General features: G+C 38.7%; 1 protein-coding gene across 6 annotated transcripts in view; it reads left to right on the forward strand.

Annotated features, from left to right (window-relative positions):
* LOC136176638 (disintegrin and metalloproteinase domain-containing protein 5-like) overlaps positions 1-18,226 on the forward strand; it is a 117,351-nt gene that overhangs the window by 74,073 nt on the left and 25,052 nt on the right. For 3 of the 6 annotated variants that reach the window (XM_065947095.1, XM_065947099.1, XM_065947098.1), the window contains 2 exons: positions 11,247-11,333; positions 12,011-12,122. In XM_065947095.1, coding sequence (XP_065803167.1) covers positions 11,247-11,333; positions 12,011-12,122 — 199 coding nt within the window. Of the gene's footprint in view, positions 1-8,408; positions 8,550-11,246; positions 11,334-12,010; positions 12,123-18,226 lie in introns of those variants that run through there. The other 3 variants (XM_065947096.1, XM_065947097.1, XR_010664604.1) reach the window with 2 other exon arrangements.

Raw genomic sequence — 18,226 nt, forward strand, 5'->3', positions numbered from 1 at the left:
GATTTGATTTTTCTCCCTTTGTTTCTTGATGAGTCTGGCTAATGGCTTGTCAATTTTATTTACCTTCTCAAAGAACCAGCTTTTGGTTTTGTTAATTTTTGCTATGGTCTCTTTTGTTTCTTTTGCATTTATTTCTGCCATAATCTTTAAGATTTCTTTCTTTCTACTAACACTGGGGTTCATAATTTCTTCCTTTTCAAGTTTCTTTAGGTGTAGAGTTAGGTTATTTATTTGGCTTTTTTCTTGTTTCTTGAGGTATGCCTCTATTGCTATGAACCTTCCCCTTAGCCCTGCTTTTACAGTGTCCCATAGGTTTTGGGTTGTTGTGTTTTCATTTTCATTCATTTCTATGAATATTTTGATTTCTTTTTTTATTTCTTCTGTGATTTGTTTGTTGTTCAGCCTCTATATATTGGATTTTTTAATAGTTTTTCTCCTGTAGTTTACATCTAATCTTACTGCATTGTGGTCAGAAAAGATGCTTGGAATGATTTGTTTTTTTGAATTTACCAAGGCTAGATTTATGGCCCAGAATATGATCTATTCTGGAGAAGGTTCCATGTGCACTTGAGAAAAAGGTGAAATTGATTGTTTTGGGGTAAAATGTCCTATAGATATCAATTAGGTCTAGCTGATCTATTGTATCATTTAAAGTTTGTGTTTCCTTGTTAATTTTCCGTTTAGTTTTCTATCCATAGGTGTGAGTAGAGTATTAAATTCTCCCACTATTATTGTGTTATTGTTAATTTCCCCTTTCATACTTGCTAGCATTTGTCTTACATATTGCGGTGCTCCTATGTTGGGTGCATATATATTTATGATTGTTATATCTTCTTCTTGGGTTAATCCTTTGATCATTATGTAGTGTCCTTCTTGTCTCTTTTCACAGCCTTTATTTGAATGTCTATTTTTATCTGATATGAGTATTGCTACTCCTGCTTTCTTTTGGTCTCTGTTTGCATGGTATATCTTTTTCCAGCCCTTCACTTTCAGTCTGTATGTGTCCCTTGTTTTGAGGTGGGTCTCTTGTAGACAACATATATAGGGGTCTTGTTTTTATATCCATTCTGCCAGTCTTTGTCTTTTGGTTGGGTCATTCAACCCATTTACATTTAAGGTAATTATTGATAAGCATGATCCCATTGCTATTTTCTTTATTGTTTTGGGTTTGAGTTTATACACCCTTTCTGTGTTTTCTGTCTAGAGAAGATCCTTTAGCATTTGTTAGAGAGCTAGTTTAGTGGTGCTGAATTCTATTAGTTTTTGCTTGTCTGTAAAGCTTTTGATTTCTCCTTCATATTTGAATGAGATCTTTGCTGGGTACAGTAATCTGGGCTGTAGTTTATTTTCTTTCATCACTTTAAGTATGTCCTGCCTTTCTCTTCTGGCCTGAAGAGTTTCTATTGAAAGATCAGCTATTACCTCATGGGAATTCCCTTGTGTGTTACTTGTTGTTTTCCCCTTGCTGCCTTTAATATTTGTTCTTTGTTTTTGATCTTTGTTAATTTGATTAATATATGTCTTGGGGTGTTTCGCCTTGGGTTTATCCTGTTTGGGACTCTCTCGGTTTCTTGGACTTGTGTGACTATTTCCTTCCCCATTTTAGGGAAGTTTTCAACTATTATCTCCTCAAGTATTTTCTCATGGTCTTTCTTTTGGTCCTCTTCTTCTGCGATTCCTATGATTTGAATATTGGGGCGTTTCACATTGTCCCAGAGGTCTCTGAGGTTGGCCTCACTTCTTTTGATTCTTTTTTTCTTTTTACCTCTCTGCTTCATTTATTTCCACCACTCTATCTTCTACCTCACTTATCCTATCTTCTGCCTCCATTATTCTACTATTGGTTCCCTACAGAGTGTTTTTGATCTCATTTATTGCATTATTCATTATATATTGACTTTTTTTTATTTCTTCTAGGTCTTTGTTAAACCTTTCTTGCATCTTCTCGATCCTTGTCTCCAGGCTATTTATCTGTAACTACATTTACTTTCAAGATTTAGGATCATTTTCACTGTCATTATTCAGAATTCTTTATCAGGTAGATTCCCTGTCTCTTCCTCGTTTGGTTTGGTGGGCATTTATCCTGTTCCTTTATGTGTTGAGTTTTCTCTGCCTTTTCATCGTGTTTATATTGCTGTGTTTTGGGTGGCCTTTCGGTATTCTGGCAATTGGTGTTTTCACTTTATTGGGGAGGTTCGTCACTGTGGGTGGGGTTGGACAGGTGACTTGTCAAGGTTTTCTGGTTAGGGAAGCTTGTGTTGGTGTTTTGGTGGGTGGAGCTGGATTTTGTCTCTCTGGAGTGCAATGAAGTGTCCAGTAATAAGTTTTGAGATGTCCGTGGGTTTGGTGTGACTTTGGTCATCCTGTATATTGAGACTTGGGGTTATGTTCCTGTGTTGCTGGAGCATTTGTGTGGTATGTCTTGCTCTGGAGCTTGTTGGCCCTTGGGTGGTGCTAGATTTCAGTGTAGGCATGGAGGCATTTGATGAGCTCCTATCGTTTAATGTTCCCTGGATTTAGGAGTTCTCTGGTATTCTCAGGATTTGGACTTAAGCCTCCTGTTCTGGTTTTCAGTCTTATTCTTACAGTAGCCCAAAGACTTCTCCATCTATACAGCACCGATGATGAAGCATCTAGGTTAATGAGGAAAAGTTTCTCCACAATGAGGGACACCTGGAGAGGTACACAGAGTTACATGGAGATGAGAAGAGGGAGGAGGGAGTTAGAGGTTACCAGGAGGAGCAGAGGGGGAATCAAAAGGGGAGAGAGCAAGCTAGACAGTAATCACTTCCCTACGTGCTCTCCACAGTCTGGACCCCTCAGAGATGTTCACGGACTTACACAGAGAGGAGAAGAGGGAGGAAGGAGACAGAGGTGGCCAGGAGGGTAAAAGGGGGAATCAAAAGGAGAGAGACAGATCCAGCCAGTAATCAGTTCCCTATGTGTTCTCCACAGCCCAGAACACACAAAGAGATTCACCAAGTTGGGTAGAGAAGAAAAGGGGGTGGGGGGGAGATAGAGGCAACCTGGTGGAGAAAAAGAAGACTCAAAAGGGGGAGAGAGCAATCAGGCCAGTGATCCTGCTCCCAAGTAAAAATGGGTACTGAAGATTGGGTTCTTAAAGGTACAAAGTTGATAACAAATACCAAAAAGCAAAGATTAAAAATCTTGAGTAGAGGTTAAATTCCCAAAAATACAATATTAAAAAAAAAAAAAAAGGAAGGAAAAAAAAAAATCAAACCAACCAGCCAACAGACAACAACAACAAAAAACAAAGTCACAGAAAATATAAAATGTGTATATATGAAGTTTGTTTTAAAAATAGGGTCTTTTTTTGCAAGGTAATAGTAGGTTATAAATATGAAAACTAAAGGAGTAATGGGGAGTTAAAAAATAAAAAAAATATTTAAAAAACAAGGTAAAAATAAAAAAATTAAAAAAAATTTTTTTAATTAAAGAAATGATGGTAGTAAAAATATATCTGAGACTTTCTCTGGAGCTGTTGCAGACAGTGTGGGATCAGTTCCTCTTCCGATAGTTCCTTGATCTGGCTTGTACTTCTCAAGGTCTATAGACCCCTTCCAAAGTAGTTGGTGCTAACTCCGGAGTTTTAATCTTTTGCACCTGTCACTTCCAAAGCGGTTCCCTCTGTTTATTTTAGCTTCTGTTTGCTGGTGTCTTCAGTGTCTAATTTCTGCCCTGCCACAAGGGGTGCTTTTCCTTTTTTTTTTTTTTTTTTTTTTTTTTAGGCTCGCTTGTTCAGTCGTGCTTTGGGAGGGAGGTACACTGTGAACAGATATCACTGGTGTGTGCTCACAGTGATTCAGCCACACTGGGTTTGCCCTGGCTCACTGGGTTTGCCCAGTCTACACTGCTCAGACTCCAGGTTGCGCTGCCAGGAACTGTCTGATGTGGGCCCCGGTTTACATGGATTCCCAGGTCTAAGCCGCTCAGGTTCAGGTCTCGGGTACTCCACAAAGGTGCAGACTTGGTTGGGCCTGCGTTTTGCACCCGTCCCAGGCCCGAGCACCTCAGGTGACCAGGTGCTTGGTGCACGTATTCGCCCCCCAGTTGGAGGCTGCGACTTACCCCCTCACCCGTTTCAGCTGCTCAGGTTTTCTGGGTGTACAACGGGCACGCCTTCTTAAGTGTGCTGTGTGTCTATTCTGGGGAGCTGGTCTCTGGCTGCAACCCTCCCGGCAGATGTCAATCGTCCAGAGTCCCAAGAAGTCTTGGTTAGCAGAGAAGTCTGCTTGCAGTTCTGTATAGGATGCCTCTCTGGGACCGAATGCCCCCTTCCAGCTCTGGCTGCCCTCGCCTGCCTGACTCCAGTGGGGAGATGGGTCGGTCCGCAGCCGGCTAGCTCTGCTCAGTCCTTTGTTCTGAGTGTGCCTGGCGGTGTCTTAGGTTAGGGCTTTTCACGGGATAGCTATGCCACTGTCTGGGTTGCTACCTTAAGCTAGTTCCCTCAGATTGCCCTCAGGCATTCAGGCCCTTACCCTAAGCAATGCAGCCCGCTCCAGTCCCTGTCCCACCCCCACTTGCTAGTGGGGGATGTGAGCGTCCGGGCTGCTGCTCCGCTGGGGGTTGCTGTTAGGCATGTAATCTGTGGGTTTTAATTATTTATTTATTTTTCCTTCTGGTTGTTTTGCCCTCTGAGATTCCAAGGCTTGCCACAGACCCACCGGAGAGCGTTTCCTGGTATTTGGAAATTTCTCTCTTTTTTAAGACTCCCTTCCAGGGATGAATCTCCATCCCTACCTCTTTTGTCTCTCTTTTTATCTTTTATATTTTGTCCTACCTCCTTTTGAAGACAATGGGTTGCCTTTCCGGGTGCCTGATGTCCTCTGCCAGCAAGCAGAAGTTGTTCTATGGAATTTGCTTAACGTTCAAATGTTCTTTCGATGATTTCTGGATGAGAAAGTGGTCTCCCTGTCCTAGTCCTCTGCCATCTTAGAGCCGCCTCCCCATGTCCAGTTCTAACTGTTGCTTCCTGACCTGCATACAGATTTCTCAGGAGGCAGGTAAGGTTGTCTGTTATTCTTATTTCTTTAAGAATTTTCCACAGTTTGTTGTGATCCACAAGTCAAAGGCTTTGGCATAGTCAGTAAAGAAGAACTAGATGTTTTTCAGGAACTCTCTTGCTTTTTCTATGATCCAGTGAATGTTGGCAATTTGATCTCTGGTTCCTCTGCCTTTTCTAAATCCAGCTTGAACATCTGGAAGTTCACAGGTCACATACTGTTGAAGCCTGGCTTGGAGACTTTTGAGCATTACTTTGTGAGGGTGTGAGATGAGTGCTTTTGTGTGGTAGTTTGAACATTCTTTGGCATTGCCTTTCTTTGGGATTGGAATTAAAACTGACCTTTTCCCATCCTGTGGCCACTGCTGAGTTTTCCAAATTTGCTGGCATATTGAGTGTAGCACTTTCACAGCATCATCTTTTAGGGTTTGAAACAGCTCAGCTGGAATTTCATTGCCTTCACTAGCTTTGTTCACTGATGCTTCCTAAGGCCCACTTGACTTTGCATTCCAGGATGTCTGGCTTTAGATAAATGATCACACCATCATAGTTATCTGGGTCGTGAAGATATTTTTTGTATAGTACATCTGTGTATTGTTGCCACCTCATCTTAGCATCTTTTGCTTTTGTTAGGTCCATACCAGTTCGGTCCTTTATTGTGCCCATCATTGCATGAAATGTTCCTTTGTATCTAATTTTCTTGAAGAGATCTCTAATCTTTCCCATTCTACTGTTTTCCTCTATTTCTTTGCACTGATTGCTGAGGAAGACTTTCTTATCTCTCCTTGATATTCTTTGGAACTCTGCATTCAAATCGGTGTATCTTTGCTTTTCTCCTTTGCCTTTAGCTTTTCTTCTTTTCTCAGTTATTTGTAAGGCTTCCTCAGACAACCATTTTGCCTTTTTGCATTTCTTTTTCATGTGGATGGTCTTGATTTCTGCTTCCCGTACAATGTCATGAACCTCTGTCCATAGTTCTTCAGGCACTCTGTCTGTCAGATCTAATCCCTTGAATCTAGTTCTTACTTGCATTGTTTAAGGGATTTGATTTAAGTCATACCTGAATGGTCTAGTGGTTTCCCCTACTCTCTTTAAGTCTGAATTTGGCAATAAGGAGTTCATGATCTGAGCCACAGTCAGCTCCCGGTCTTGATTTTGCTGACTGTGTAGAGCTTCTCCATCTTTGGCTGCAAATAATATAATCAGTCTGATTTTGGTATTAACCAACTGGTGATGTCCATGTGTAGAGTCTTCTCTTGTGTTGTTGGAACAGGGTGTTTGCTATGACGAGTGCGTTCTCTTAGCAAAACTCTTGTTAGCCTTTGTCCTGCTTCATTTTGTACTCCAAGGCCGAATTTACCTGTTACTCCATATATCTCTTGACTGCCTACTTTTGCATTCCAGTCCTGTATAATGAAAAGGACATCTTTTTGAGGTGTTAGTTCTAGAAGGTCTTGTAGGTCTTCATAGAGCCGTTCAACTTCAGCTTCTTTAGCATTCCCGGTTGGGGCATAGACTTGGAGTACTGTGATATTGAATGGTTTGCCTTGGAAACAAAGAGAGATCATTCTGTCGTTTTTGCGAGTGCATCCAAGTACTGCATTTTGGACTTTTGTTGACTATGATGGCTTCTTCATTTCTTCTAAGGGATTCTTGCCCACAGTAATAGATATAATGGTCATCTGAGTTAAATTCACCCATTCCAGCCCATTTTAGTTAACTGATTCCTTAAATGTCAATGTTCACTCTTGCCATCTCCTATTTGACCACTTCCAATTTATCCTGATTCATGGACCTAACAGTCCAGTTTCCTCTGCAATATTGTTTACAGCATCAGACTTTATTACCATCACCAGTCACATCCACAATGGGGTGTTGTTTTTGCTTTGGCTCCGTCCCTTCATTCTTTTTGGAGTTATTTCTCCACTGATCTCCAGTAGCATATTGGGCACCTATGGACCTGGGGAGTTCATCAGATCAGCACAGTTCATTGCTTTTAATTAAGTTTTGCGGTTGCACAACCATTGCCGCATAAGATTTTAGACCACACTATCACCGCCTGAATTCCCTCTTGCCCATATAGAACACCACACATCCCTAAGCAGCATCCTGTTTCCCCTAGTATTAACCTCTAACAGTAGTATGGTACATTTGTTATAATCAGTGAACCAATTTACCTGAATACCCTTTTTAGTCTGAATTCATTCAAATTTCCTTAGCCTTTACTTTGCGTCCTTTTGCAGTATTCCGCTCAGAATACCAGAACATTTATTGAATGTGCCCTTAGCCTCCTCTTGACATCTTCTCAAAATTTTCTTGTTTTTGATGATCTTGACACTTTGGAGTAGAACTGGTAGATATTCTGTAAAATGTCCCTCAATTTGGATTTGTGTAATTTTTTTTCGGGATTAGACTCAGTTTATATGTTCTTGGAAAGAAAATTGCACAGGTAAAGTGCACCTTCATTATATCAATTATATGTGTGTATCAATGTTAACCTTGATTACCTGGCTGAGGGGATGTTTATCAGATTTTTCATTGTAAAATTATTCTTCCCCCCCCTTTCTATAGTTTACTTTATTTTAAAAATTCACTATGTATGTACCAGACTTAAAGAGTAGTAAGTTATGTTCCATCATATCGAGGGCTCAGGAATCTATATACTTTTTTTTTTTATTGAAGTATGGTTGATTTATGATATTATAAAAACTTCAGGTATACAACGGAGTGATCCATTATTTCTACAGATTATACTCCATTTAAAGTTATGATAAAATATTGACTATAGTCCTCTTGCTGTACAGTATATCTTTGTATTTTTTATATATTCTTAACCCCCTGTGCTTCTCTTGCTTCTCATTATTTCCCTATACCACAAGTAACCACTAGTTTTTTTCCTATACCTATTTCAGTTTTGTTAGGTTCATTGTTTCTTTTATATTTTATATTCCATATATGTGATAATATATAGTATTTGTCTTTTTCTTTATGACTTATTTCACTAAGCATGATACCCTAAAAGTCCTTTTGTTCTGATGAAAGGCAATACTTCATTCGTGCTTATGGCTGAGTAATAATCTATTGTATATATATATCACACATCTTCTTTATCCATTAATATATTGATGGACACTTAGGTTGCTTCCATATCTTGGATGTTATAAATAATGCTGTTTTGAACACTGGGGTGCATATAGCTTTTTAAAACAGTGTTTTCATTTTCTTTTGATATATATTTAGAAATTAGGAGTGGAATCGATGAATCACATCATAATTCTATTTTTATTTTTTGATGAATTGCTATAGTGTTTTCCACAGTGGCTATATTGGCTTACATTCCCACATACAGTGCACTATATATTCTTTTTCTCCACACCCTCTCCAGCATTTGTTATTTGTAAACTTTTTGATGATAACCATTGAAGAGGTGTCTGTGAAGAGCTGACTGTGGCTCAGGTCATGAACTGCTTATTGCCAAATTCAGACTTAAATTGAAGAAAGTAGGGAAAACCACTAGAACGTTCAGGTATGACCTAAATCAAATCCCTTACTATTATACAGTGGAACTGAGAAATAGATTTAAGGGACTAGAGGTGATAGACAGAATGACTGATGAACTATGGATGGAGGTTCATGACATTGTACAGGAGACAGGGATCAAGACCATCTCTGTGAAAAAGAAATGCAAAAAAGCAAATTGGCTCTCTGAGGAGTCCTTACAAATACCTATGAAAATAAGAGAAGTGAAAAGCAAAGGAGAAAAGGAAAGATATAACCATTTGAACATAGAGTTCCAAAGAATAGCAAGGAGAAATAAGAAAGCCTTCTTCAGTGATCAGGGCAAAGAAACAGAGGAAAATAATAGAATGGGAAAGATTAGAGATCTCTTCAGGAAAATTAGAGATACCAAGGGAACATTTTATGCAAAGATGGGCAGAATAAAGGACAGAAATGGTATGGACCTAACAGAAGCAGAAAATATTAAAAAGAGGTGGCAAGAATACACAGAAGAACTACACACAAAAGATCTTCGTGACCCAGATAATCACGATAGTGTGATCACTCACCTAGAGCCAGACATCCTGGAATGCAAAGTCAAGTGGGCCTTAGGAAGCATCACTATGAACAAAGCCAGTGGATGTGATGGAATTTCAGTTGAGCTATTTCAGATCCTGAAAGATGGTGCTGTAAAAGTGTTGCACTCAATATGCCAGCAAATTTGGAAAACTCAGCAGTGGCCACAGGACTGGAAAAGGTCGGCTTTTATTCTAATCCCAAAGAAAGGCAATGTCAAAGAATGTTCAAACTACTGCACAACTCACTCACACGCTAGTAAATGCTAAAGCAATGCTCAGAATTCCCCAAGCCAGGCTTCAACAATACATGACCATGAACTTCCACATGTTCAAGCTGGATTTAGAAAAGGCAAGGGAATCAGACATCAAATTGCCAACATCCATTGAATCATAGAAAAAGCAAGAGAGCTCCAGAAAAACATCTGTTTCTGTTTTATTGACTTTGCCAAAGTCATTGACCATGTAGATCACAGTAAACTGTGGAAAATTCTGAAAAAGATGGGAATACCAGACCACCTGACCTGCCTCTTGAGAAATCTGTATGCAGGTCAGGAAGCATCAGTTAGAACTGGACACGGAACAACAGACTGGTTCCAAATAGGAAAAGGAGTACGTCAAGCCTGTGTATTGTCATCCTGCTTATTTAACTTATATGCAGAGTACATCATGAGAAATGCTGGGCTGGAGGAAGCACAAACTGGAATCAAGATTGCCAGGAGAAACGTCAGTAACCTCGGATATGCAGATGATACCACCCTTATGGCAGAAAGTGAAGAGGAACTAAAAAGCCTCTTGATGAAAGTGAAAGAGGAGAGTGAAAAAGTTGGCTTAAAGCTCAACATTCAGAGAACTAAGATCATGGCTTCCAGTCCCATCACTTCATGGCAAATAGATGGGGAAACAGTGGAAACAGTTGCTGACTTTATTTTTCTGGTCTCCAAAATCACTGCAGATAGTGACTGCAGCCATGAAATTAAAAGCCGCTTACTCCTTGGAAGGAAAGTTATGACCAACATAGATAGCATATTAAAAAGCAGAGACATTACTTTGCCAACAAAGGTCCGTCTAGTCAAGGCTATGGTGTTTCCAGTAGTCATGTATGGATGTGAGAGTTGGACTATAAAAAAAGCTGAGTGCTGAAGAGTTGATACTTTTGAACTGTGGTGTTGGAGAAGACCGCTGAGAGTCCCTTGGACTTCAAGGCGATCCAACCAGTCCATCTTAAAGGAGATCAGTCCTGGGTGTTCATTGAAAGGATTGATGCCGAAGCTGAAACTCCAATACTTTGGCCACCTGATGTGAAGAGCTGACTCATTTGAAAAGACCCTGATGCTGGGAAAGATTGAGGGCAGGAGGAGAAGGGGACGACAGAGGATGAGATGGTTCAATGACATCATCAACTCGATGGACATGGGTTTGGGTGGGCTCCAGGAGCTGATGTTGAACAGGGAGGCCTGGTGCGCTGAAGTTCATGGGATCACAAAGAGTCAGACACGACTGAGTGACTGAACTGAACTGAACTGAAACTTACTCATTAAACCTTCCATTTCTTAGAAGGTTATTTAGCCATCTCTCTCAGGGGAGTCTCTCATCATTCTACTACCGCATATAATTTCCTGTTATCCTTGCTTTTCTCCTTATTTTTCCCCCCACATGGAATAGTATCATGCCTCGTTTGCTCCTCATGCACATGATTTTATTATATCAACCTCCCATGCGAAATTTCTCAGCCCTAACTGCTCATGGTAATCCGCCTAAACTCTGCCTGCAGAGATCTTGACATAATGGTGTCAGATACAGCCCAGTCCTGGGTATTTTTTAAACGCTCCTCACACAATGATTGAACTCAAAAGACTAACCAAATTATTTTTCCGGATATTTTTGTTCCTAAGAGGACTTCTGGTGCTAGATGGCAAGAAAATAAAACTTTCAACTTCTTACATGACTATATTTTTTACAGTATGAAGGCACATAGCTTATTTCACATTTATTTCAATGCTGTCACAATTATAACTTAATGTTTTGAACTTTTATGCCAATTCTTGGTAATATGAATCCTTGAATTTTTTCTCATACATTATCTGTATGCACAGTCTAATTTGATGGTTTAACTGAATTTGTTTTCCAATTTCTTCGCTTTGTTTTAGTATTGTGTGAACTTTAACTGTGTAGAGCTTAAATACCACGTGGATAAAACCACATGCGATAATGGTAAACATTGTGCGTCAAAAGGAGTAAGTAATTTCAGTTTTCACTTTAAGTAACATGCTTTGAACAATTCAGTCAGCAGTTTGGAGATTTAAAGAAACCTTTTGAGTAATTTTTTAAAAAAATCATTTTCATGCTGCTTGGTGTGATTTAACAGTCTATAATGTACAGCCTCAATCTTACTTTCTTGAGAAATCTTGCCAAACTGTTTATTAGAGAAGATTTAGAAACATTTAAGATGATTCTGGAAATATAAAATGATTGGTAAATATGTGGGGTGGATATGCTATAGGTACCGTGTGTACCATTTAGCCAAAATGATCTTATTTTTACAGAGAAAAGGCAGGAACTGGTAAATAAGGTCATTAGAAGTGTCTTGTTCATTAATTTAGTGTCCTGACTTTTCTGTGAAGTTAGGAAGTAAATGATAATTAGTGACATGTTACTGTTGATTGATAATATCTTGGTCTGGTTGTGGGGAGAGTTGAAAGAATTTTTAAAAATGATTTGGCAACAGAAGCCAGATGTACTTTCTACAGTATAGGAAATTTCAAGGGAAAATTTGTGACAATTTGTTGAATTTATCCATTTAAGATAAATTCTCTGGAATAAATTATCTGTTCAATAAGTATAGAATATTCATTGGTCTCTATGGAAAACCAACTTTGTACATAAAAATTGTTCTATTTTCTAATTATTCTAGATATGCAACAATTTTAACCATTGCCATTGTTCGCCAGGGTTTGCACCTCCTAACTGCAAGCCACTTTCAGGAGAATTTGGAAGTATCGATGATGGACACACGCACAAAACTGGTTAGTGTCTTTAAAACTTTGTTAATCTAAGGCAATATGTAAGAAAATAAAGTTTAGGTTCCAAGCCACATTGCAAATCAACTAATGTCAACAAATATGGTTTTATTTTACTCATGAGATTTTAAAAAACTAAGACAGTTTAAGTTTGTACTCCTTCTGTATCAATGTTGATATTGTTTACTAACAAAAATTGTACCTAGTGGTAGGAAATTTGAAAAGTAGAAATTACAGTGTACCTAATTTGATCAGTTAATTTAGATTGTTCACTTTGGATTGTCTCACATATGCTTGGTTTAAAATGGTGTTAGTCATCATTGTCATCTTTCAGGCCACTCCTTTCTCTTGCATTGTAGGGGCTCCAACCTAAATTTTAAAATTTTACCTTGAGAATATCCCCATCCTTAGGGTTCTTGAGTATTGTTTTGAGGTCAAGTAGGTCTGGATGAGACTGGGAACAACTGGAGGATATTCCTGATTTCAGAAAAGGATGTCTGTTCACCTTTACACCTTTTCCTTTTGGGTCAAATAAATGCTGAACTCCAGGGCAGGCTTATATGCAGCTTGAATACCAAGGGAAGGCATATGTAGGGGAGTAACTTTTTAGACAATTAAAATACACATATATCAGACTGTGTGTAGACCAAAAAAAGGAAATATAATCATTTAACATGTAACAAACAACTATATATATTATTATTTTCACATAAATGTGTAGAAAAAATAAGTATTTATTTTAAATTTTATATTATTCTGTATTGTGTACTTTTGTTGTATAAGTGAAGTGAAGTCATTCAGTCATGTCTGACTCTTTGTGACCCCATGGACTGTAGCCTACCAGGCTTCTCTGCCCAAGGGATTTTCCAGGCTAGAGTACCAGAGTGGGTTGCCATTTCCTTCTCCAGGTTGTTACATAAATTGCTATTATTTAAGTGAAACAGCAATAGAACTAGTTAACAGTGCTTAACAATAGTAGTTTATAGAAAAACAAATTAAAAGTAATAATATATGAGCAAAAACTATACTTTCTAATGAGAATATAATGTATTCTCTAATACAGCAATCTACTTTACCTCTTTTTAAAAACCCTGTACTAGATATTTAAGTTTTGCACGGCTGTCTTCTTTTTTTCTTAAAATACATAAATGTAAGATTTTTAGAGAGAAAGAATAAAGATATAACAGGAAAGATGTAGCAGAAAGAATAAAAATATAACAGGAATAATTCAAGATACCCTCATATTTAATGAAAATAACATTGACATGCTTCTTTCAGTGCCATAATACAGTCAGACACATTTTTTGTTTCATTCTCCAGTTATACTTTTCTGAACTGCAGCCTTTAAGATATCCTTCTTTTAAGTGGTAGCAACATGGAATAGAATCAAATGTAAAACTCATTTTGACCTGACGCTTTGTTTTAATAAGCCCACATTTACTGAATTGTGGTATCAGTTCATTGTAATGGCATTATGCTAAGTATCTTGACAAAAGCAGTTGAACATAGGATACTAAGGGTTCTCTTTGCTAGATAAAGCAGGTTTTCAGGCTTGGAAAAACTATTAATATTTTGCAGCTCTCCAAAAATGTTTAAATTCATCACATAGGCTATCCATATCTCAAATGCCCATCATTTTTATGCACTCCAAAGCACACTGGATGTTAAATATTTCTTTTTCAGGGAACGTGGCTTAAAGCATAGAAGTAATCTTAGTTGGTGAAATCTAATTTGAATTCCATATAAATTACCATTGTAATAAAGGAACTGAGCAAGTCCTTCCTAACTTGCTCACCCATTGCAGGTTACATTTTTTGAGTTCCGAAGCAGTCTTTATTTCCAAAAGTATGAGTCGTTTTTTCAGCGTATGAATTGTTGTCACAAGCTATGCAAATCATAAAACTACCAAGGTGTAGTCAGTACATCCTCTTCTGGAATTCTGAAAGCCTCTTCACAGATCATCAGATTGCTTTGGAAAAGCAGCGTATAAATTTCCATTTCATTGTGAACTTTCTTTTCTCTATTCTCATCCGCCATGAATTTCAACATTAGAGAAGTATTTTCTTCTTGTCCAGCCTTTTAAAAATAAGATTTTACATCAGGTAAATATTTTAGCTTGGGCTTCCCAGGTGGTTCGGTGGTAAAAGAATCTGCTTGCCAATGCAGGGGACCCTGATTTGACCCCTGGGTCAAGAAGATACCCTGAGGAGGAAATGGCGACCCACTTCAATATTCTTGCCTGAGGAATTCCATGATCAGAGGAGCCTGGTGGGCTACCGTCCATGGGGTCGCAAAGAGTCGGCTATGATTCAACACACACACGCTGCACTGCAAATATTTCAACATATCTTCTATGGCCAGCAAAGAGTACAACCATCTTGTACACTTGTTTAAGGAAGCAATGTCTTTCCATGGTGTGAAGTTTAAAAAAAAAAAAAAATTCTTGTTACATGCTTCTGCACATTTTGAGGAAACTAAAAGTGACTGAAATTTTCATTCTGAAAACCTTTATATCATAGAAAAAACAAATCACACCCCTTTCAGTGTTGTGTAACAGGTGGACAAGACATTTGGCAAATGAGATCTTTTTATTCAGTAAGAAATTAATAGACTGAATGGAACTTGCAAAGATTTACATTTGCTCTGTCTGGTAAATATGCATATGGATGAGCAAAAACTACTGTGTGTTTGATCAGGATAGCAAAAATCTCATTTTATATGGTTTTATTAAAATTTTCATAGAAACTCAGAAGCTTATTTGAAATTCTCTTCTGGAAACTGAATTACCTAAGAGCTGGGGTAATGTGCGCTACCACATTTACTTTCTAAAATGTGACAGAGTCATTGCTTCACTGTAAGCGATCAACAGGTGTTATCAAAACTTCCACTTTTTCCTCCCACTAGTCATTTTAGTTACAATCTATGAATCTGGAAATGTAACTTGATTGTTTTGTAGAGCAATCAAGAAACTGAGTGAATAGATAAAACGTGTTTGTTCTTGTAGTGTGTCCAGAACTACTTCAGCAGTAGCTATTTTTATCTGAACACTGCCATCTTTAGGGAACAATATTTTTTTTTTTTTTTAATTTAAGAAACAAAAACGTGTAATTGATTTAGATACTAGCTTGTCTCAACCCAGACATTTGAAATTTCATCTCCTTATGTGTTTTTTCAGCTGCTTCTCCACCATACCCAATTCAAAATATTTTTTATTAAGATATAAGTGATGTGTAGCATTACAGTAGTTTCAGGGGGTACAACATAATGATTTGATATTTTATACATTGTAAAATGGTGTAGGTCATCACTACAGTAGGTCTAGCTAACACCTGTCAGCATATTTATTATAGTTTTTTTTTTCTTGTATGGAGAAGTTTTAAGGTATGCTCTGTTAGCATCCTTTAAATAAGCAATGCTGTATTATTCAATGCTTCTGCACACTCAGCAGAGATGTCAGCAAAGCAATTTCACATTAGGTCTGAAGTGTAGGGTGCAAGACCTCTGCCCTCAGCACTCTATGAGCAAGTGAAATAAGATTAAGCACAAAGGAAAAAGAAAAAGGAGGCAGAGACAAAATGACTTGGTCAAAAGACAGAAGCTCTTGCAAAAACACCAAAATCACAACTAACTGCTGAACAACCATTGAAAACAAATTTTGGAACATGCAAATAGATACCCTACATCCAAGTACAAAGCAAAAGCCACAATGAGACTGTAGGAGCGGTGCAATAGCGATAAAATCAAATCCCATACCCACTGGGTGGGTGACCCACAACCTGGAAAATAATTATATCACAGAACTTATACACAGAAGTGAAAGTCATGAGCACCTACATGGGGGTCCCCAGCTTATGGGTCTGTCATTGGTAGGAATTCCCTGAGCATCTGGCTTTAAAGGCCAGTGGGATTTGATTGCAGTAATTCCATAGGGCTGGGGAAAACAGAACCTCCACTTTAGAGGGCAGCCACAGGTTCTTGTGCACAACAGGTCCCAGTGAAAAAGCAATGACCTCATAAGAGCTTAAACTATCATACCATCATGCTCATTTCAAGTGGTAGTAGTAGTAAGGTTATGCTCAAAATTCTTCAAGCTAGGATTCAGCCATATGTGAACTGAGAAAATTCCAGATGTGCAAGCTGGGTTTCCAAGAGGCAGAAGAACCAGAGATCAAATTGTCAACATTCGTTGAATCATGGAGAAAGCAGCAGAGTTCCAGGAATACATCTACTTCTGCTTCACTGACTACACTAAAGCCTTTGACTGTGTGGATCACAACAAACTGTGGAAAATTCTTAAAGAGATGGAAGTACTAAACTAACTTAGCCTACCTCCTGAGAAACCTGCATATGTGTCAAGAAAAAAAAACAGTTTGAACCAGACATGGAACAACAGATTGGTTCAAAACCGTGAAAGGCAGACAACAAGGCTGTATATTATCACCCTGCTTATTTAACTTCTATGCAGAGTATATCATGTGAAATCCTGGATGTAAGGAATCACTAGCTGGAATCAAGATTGCTAAGAGAAATATCAACCACCTCAGATATGCAGATGATACCAGTCTGACCACAGAAAGTGAAGAGAAACTAAAGAGCCTCTTGATGAGGGTGAAGGAGGAGAGTGACAATGCTGGCTTGAAACTCAACATTCAAAAAACTAAGATCATGGCATTCAGTCCAATCACTTCATGGCAAATAAAAGGGAAAAAAGTGTTACCAGTAACAGATTTTATTTTCTTGGCTCCAGAATCACTGCAGATGGTAACTGCAGTCATGAGATTAAAAGACATTTGTTCTTTGGGAGGAAAGCTATGACAAACCTAGACAGTGTATTATAAGCAGAGACATCGCTTTGCTGACAGAAGTCCATCTAGTCAAAGCTATGGTTTTTCCAATAGTCATGTACAGGTGTGAAAGTTGGACCATCAAGAAAAAAAAAACCAAACAAACAAGCAAACAGCTGTGGATAGACAGGCATACAATAGACATTCTTGTTCCTAAAGGGAGAAATTAGATAGGAGAAAATGGTGACAGGTCTCATGAAATACAAATAAAACTTAGCAAGGCAAATTACATTTGATGTTAAGGTTGGAGAATAACCCTCTTAGTTTTGATGTTCTGTCCTCCAGAGCCTTTGGGCTGGGAGCATAACCCAACTGCAGTAGCTTCTACCTTCCCTCTTCAGCTCTGGACAGAGGCTCCATCCATATAGCTCTTTGGAGTAAACTGCCCCTGAGCCACTGGGCAACGGAGCTTGGCTGGTCAAAACTGAGGAAGAGACAGCTCCTGGCCCCATGATGGGAGAGGAAGCCTTGATGACCTCTGAGTCACCATCTGCATTCTTCTCTTTTCTTGAAGGATAAAGCATATTGGCAGCCAGTCAGTTCTATGGCCCAATGCTGTTCCCTTTGATCTGACCTGGCAGTGTTTCTGCTGATATCATCTCATCCTTATTCCTGCCTTCTCCTGAGATGGTTCACATGCCCAGTATATTTATCAGATGATTTTTCTATCCACATTTTGGGAACATGTTCCACCCCCTCCCCTTTTTTTTACAAAATTCATAGACTGAGAATTCTCCAAATCTTAAAATTCTGGCACCTCTCTGGTTAGCATTAACTTCTTCAGTTTGTCTCCTCTGCTCACATTTTACTCTAATGATTATCAAGCAGGAAGAATCTTCACTGGAGGGTCGGTGTTTTTGTTTAATTAAGATCTCCAGGATTGAGGTCCACCTGCATTAAAGAAAGCTACTGCCTTACTCAGTCTACTGATATAAATGTTGGGCTTCCTGGGTAGCTCAGATGATAAAGAATCTATCTGCAATGCAGGAGACCTGAGTTCGATCCCTGGGTAGGGAAGATTCCCTAGAGAAGGGAATGGGAGCTCACTCCAATATTCTTGCTGAGAAATCCCATGGATAGAGGAGCCTGGTGGGCTATAGTCCATGGGGTCACAAAGAATCAGACACAACTGAGCAACTAACACACACATACACACACTGATTTAAATATTAATTTCATTTGAAAACACCCCACAGAAACACCTAGAATATTACTTGAGCAAGATCTGAGCTCATTGTGGCTCAGTGAAGTGGATTCGATCCCTGG

This window comes from Muntiacus reevesi, chromosome 10 (genome assembly GCF_963930625.1).
Source record: "Muntiacus reevesi chromosome 10, mMunRee1.1, whole genome shotgun sequence".
Lineage (NCBI taxonomy): Eukaryota > Metazoa > Chordata > Mammalia > Artiodactyla > Cervidae > Muntiacus > Muntiacus reevesi.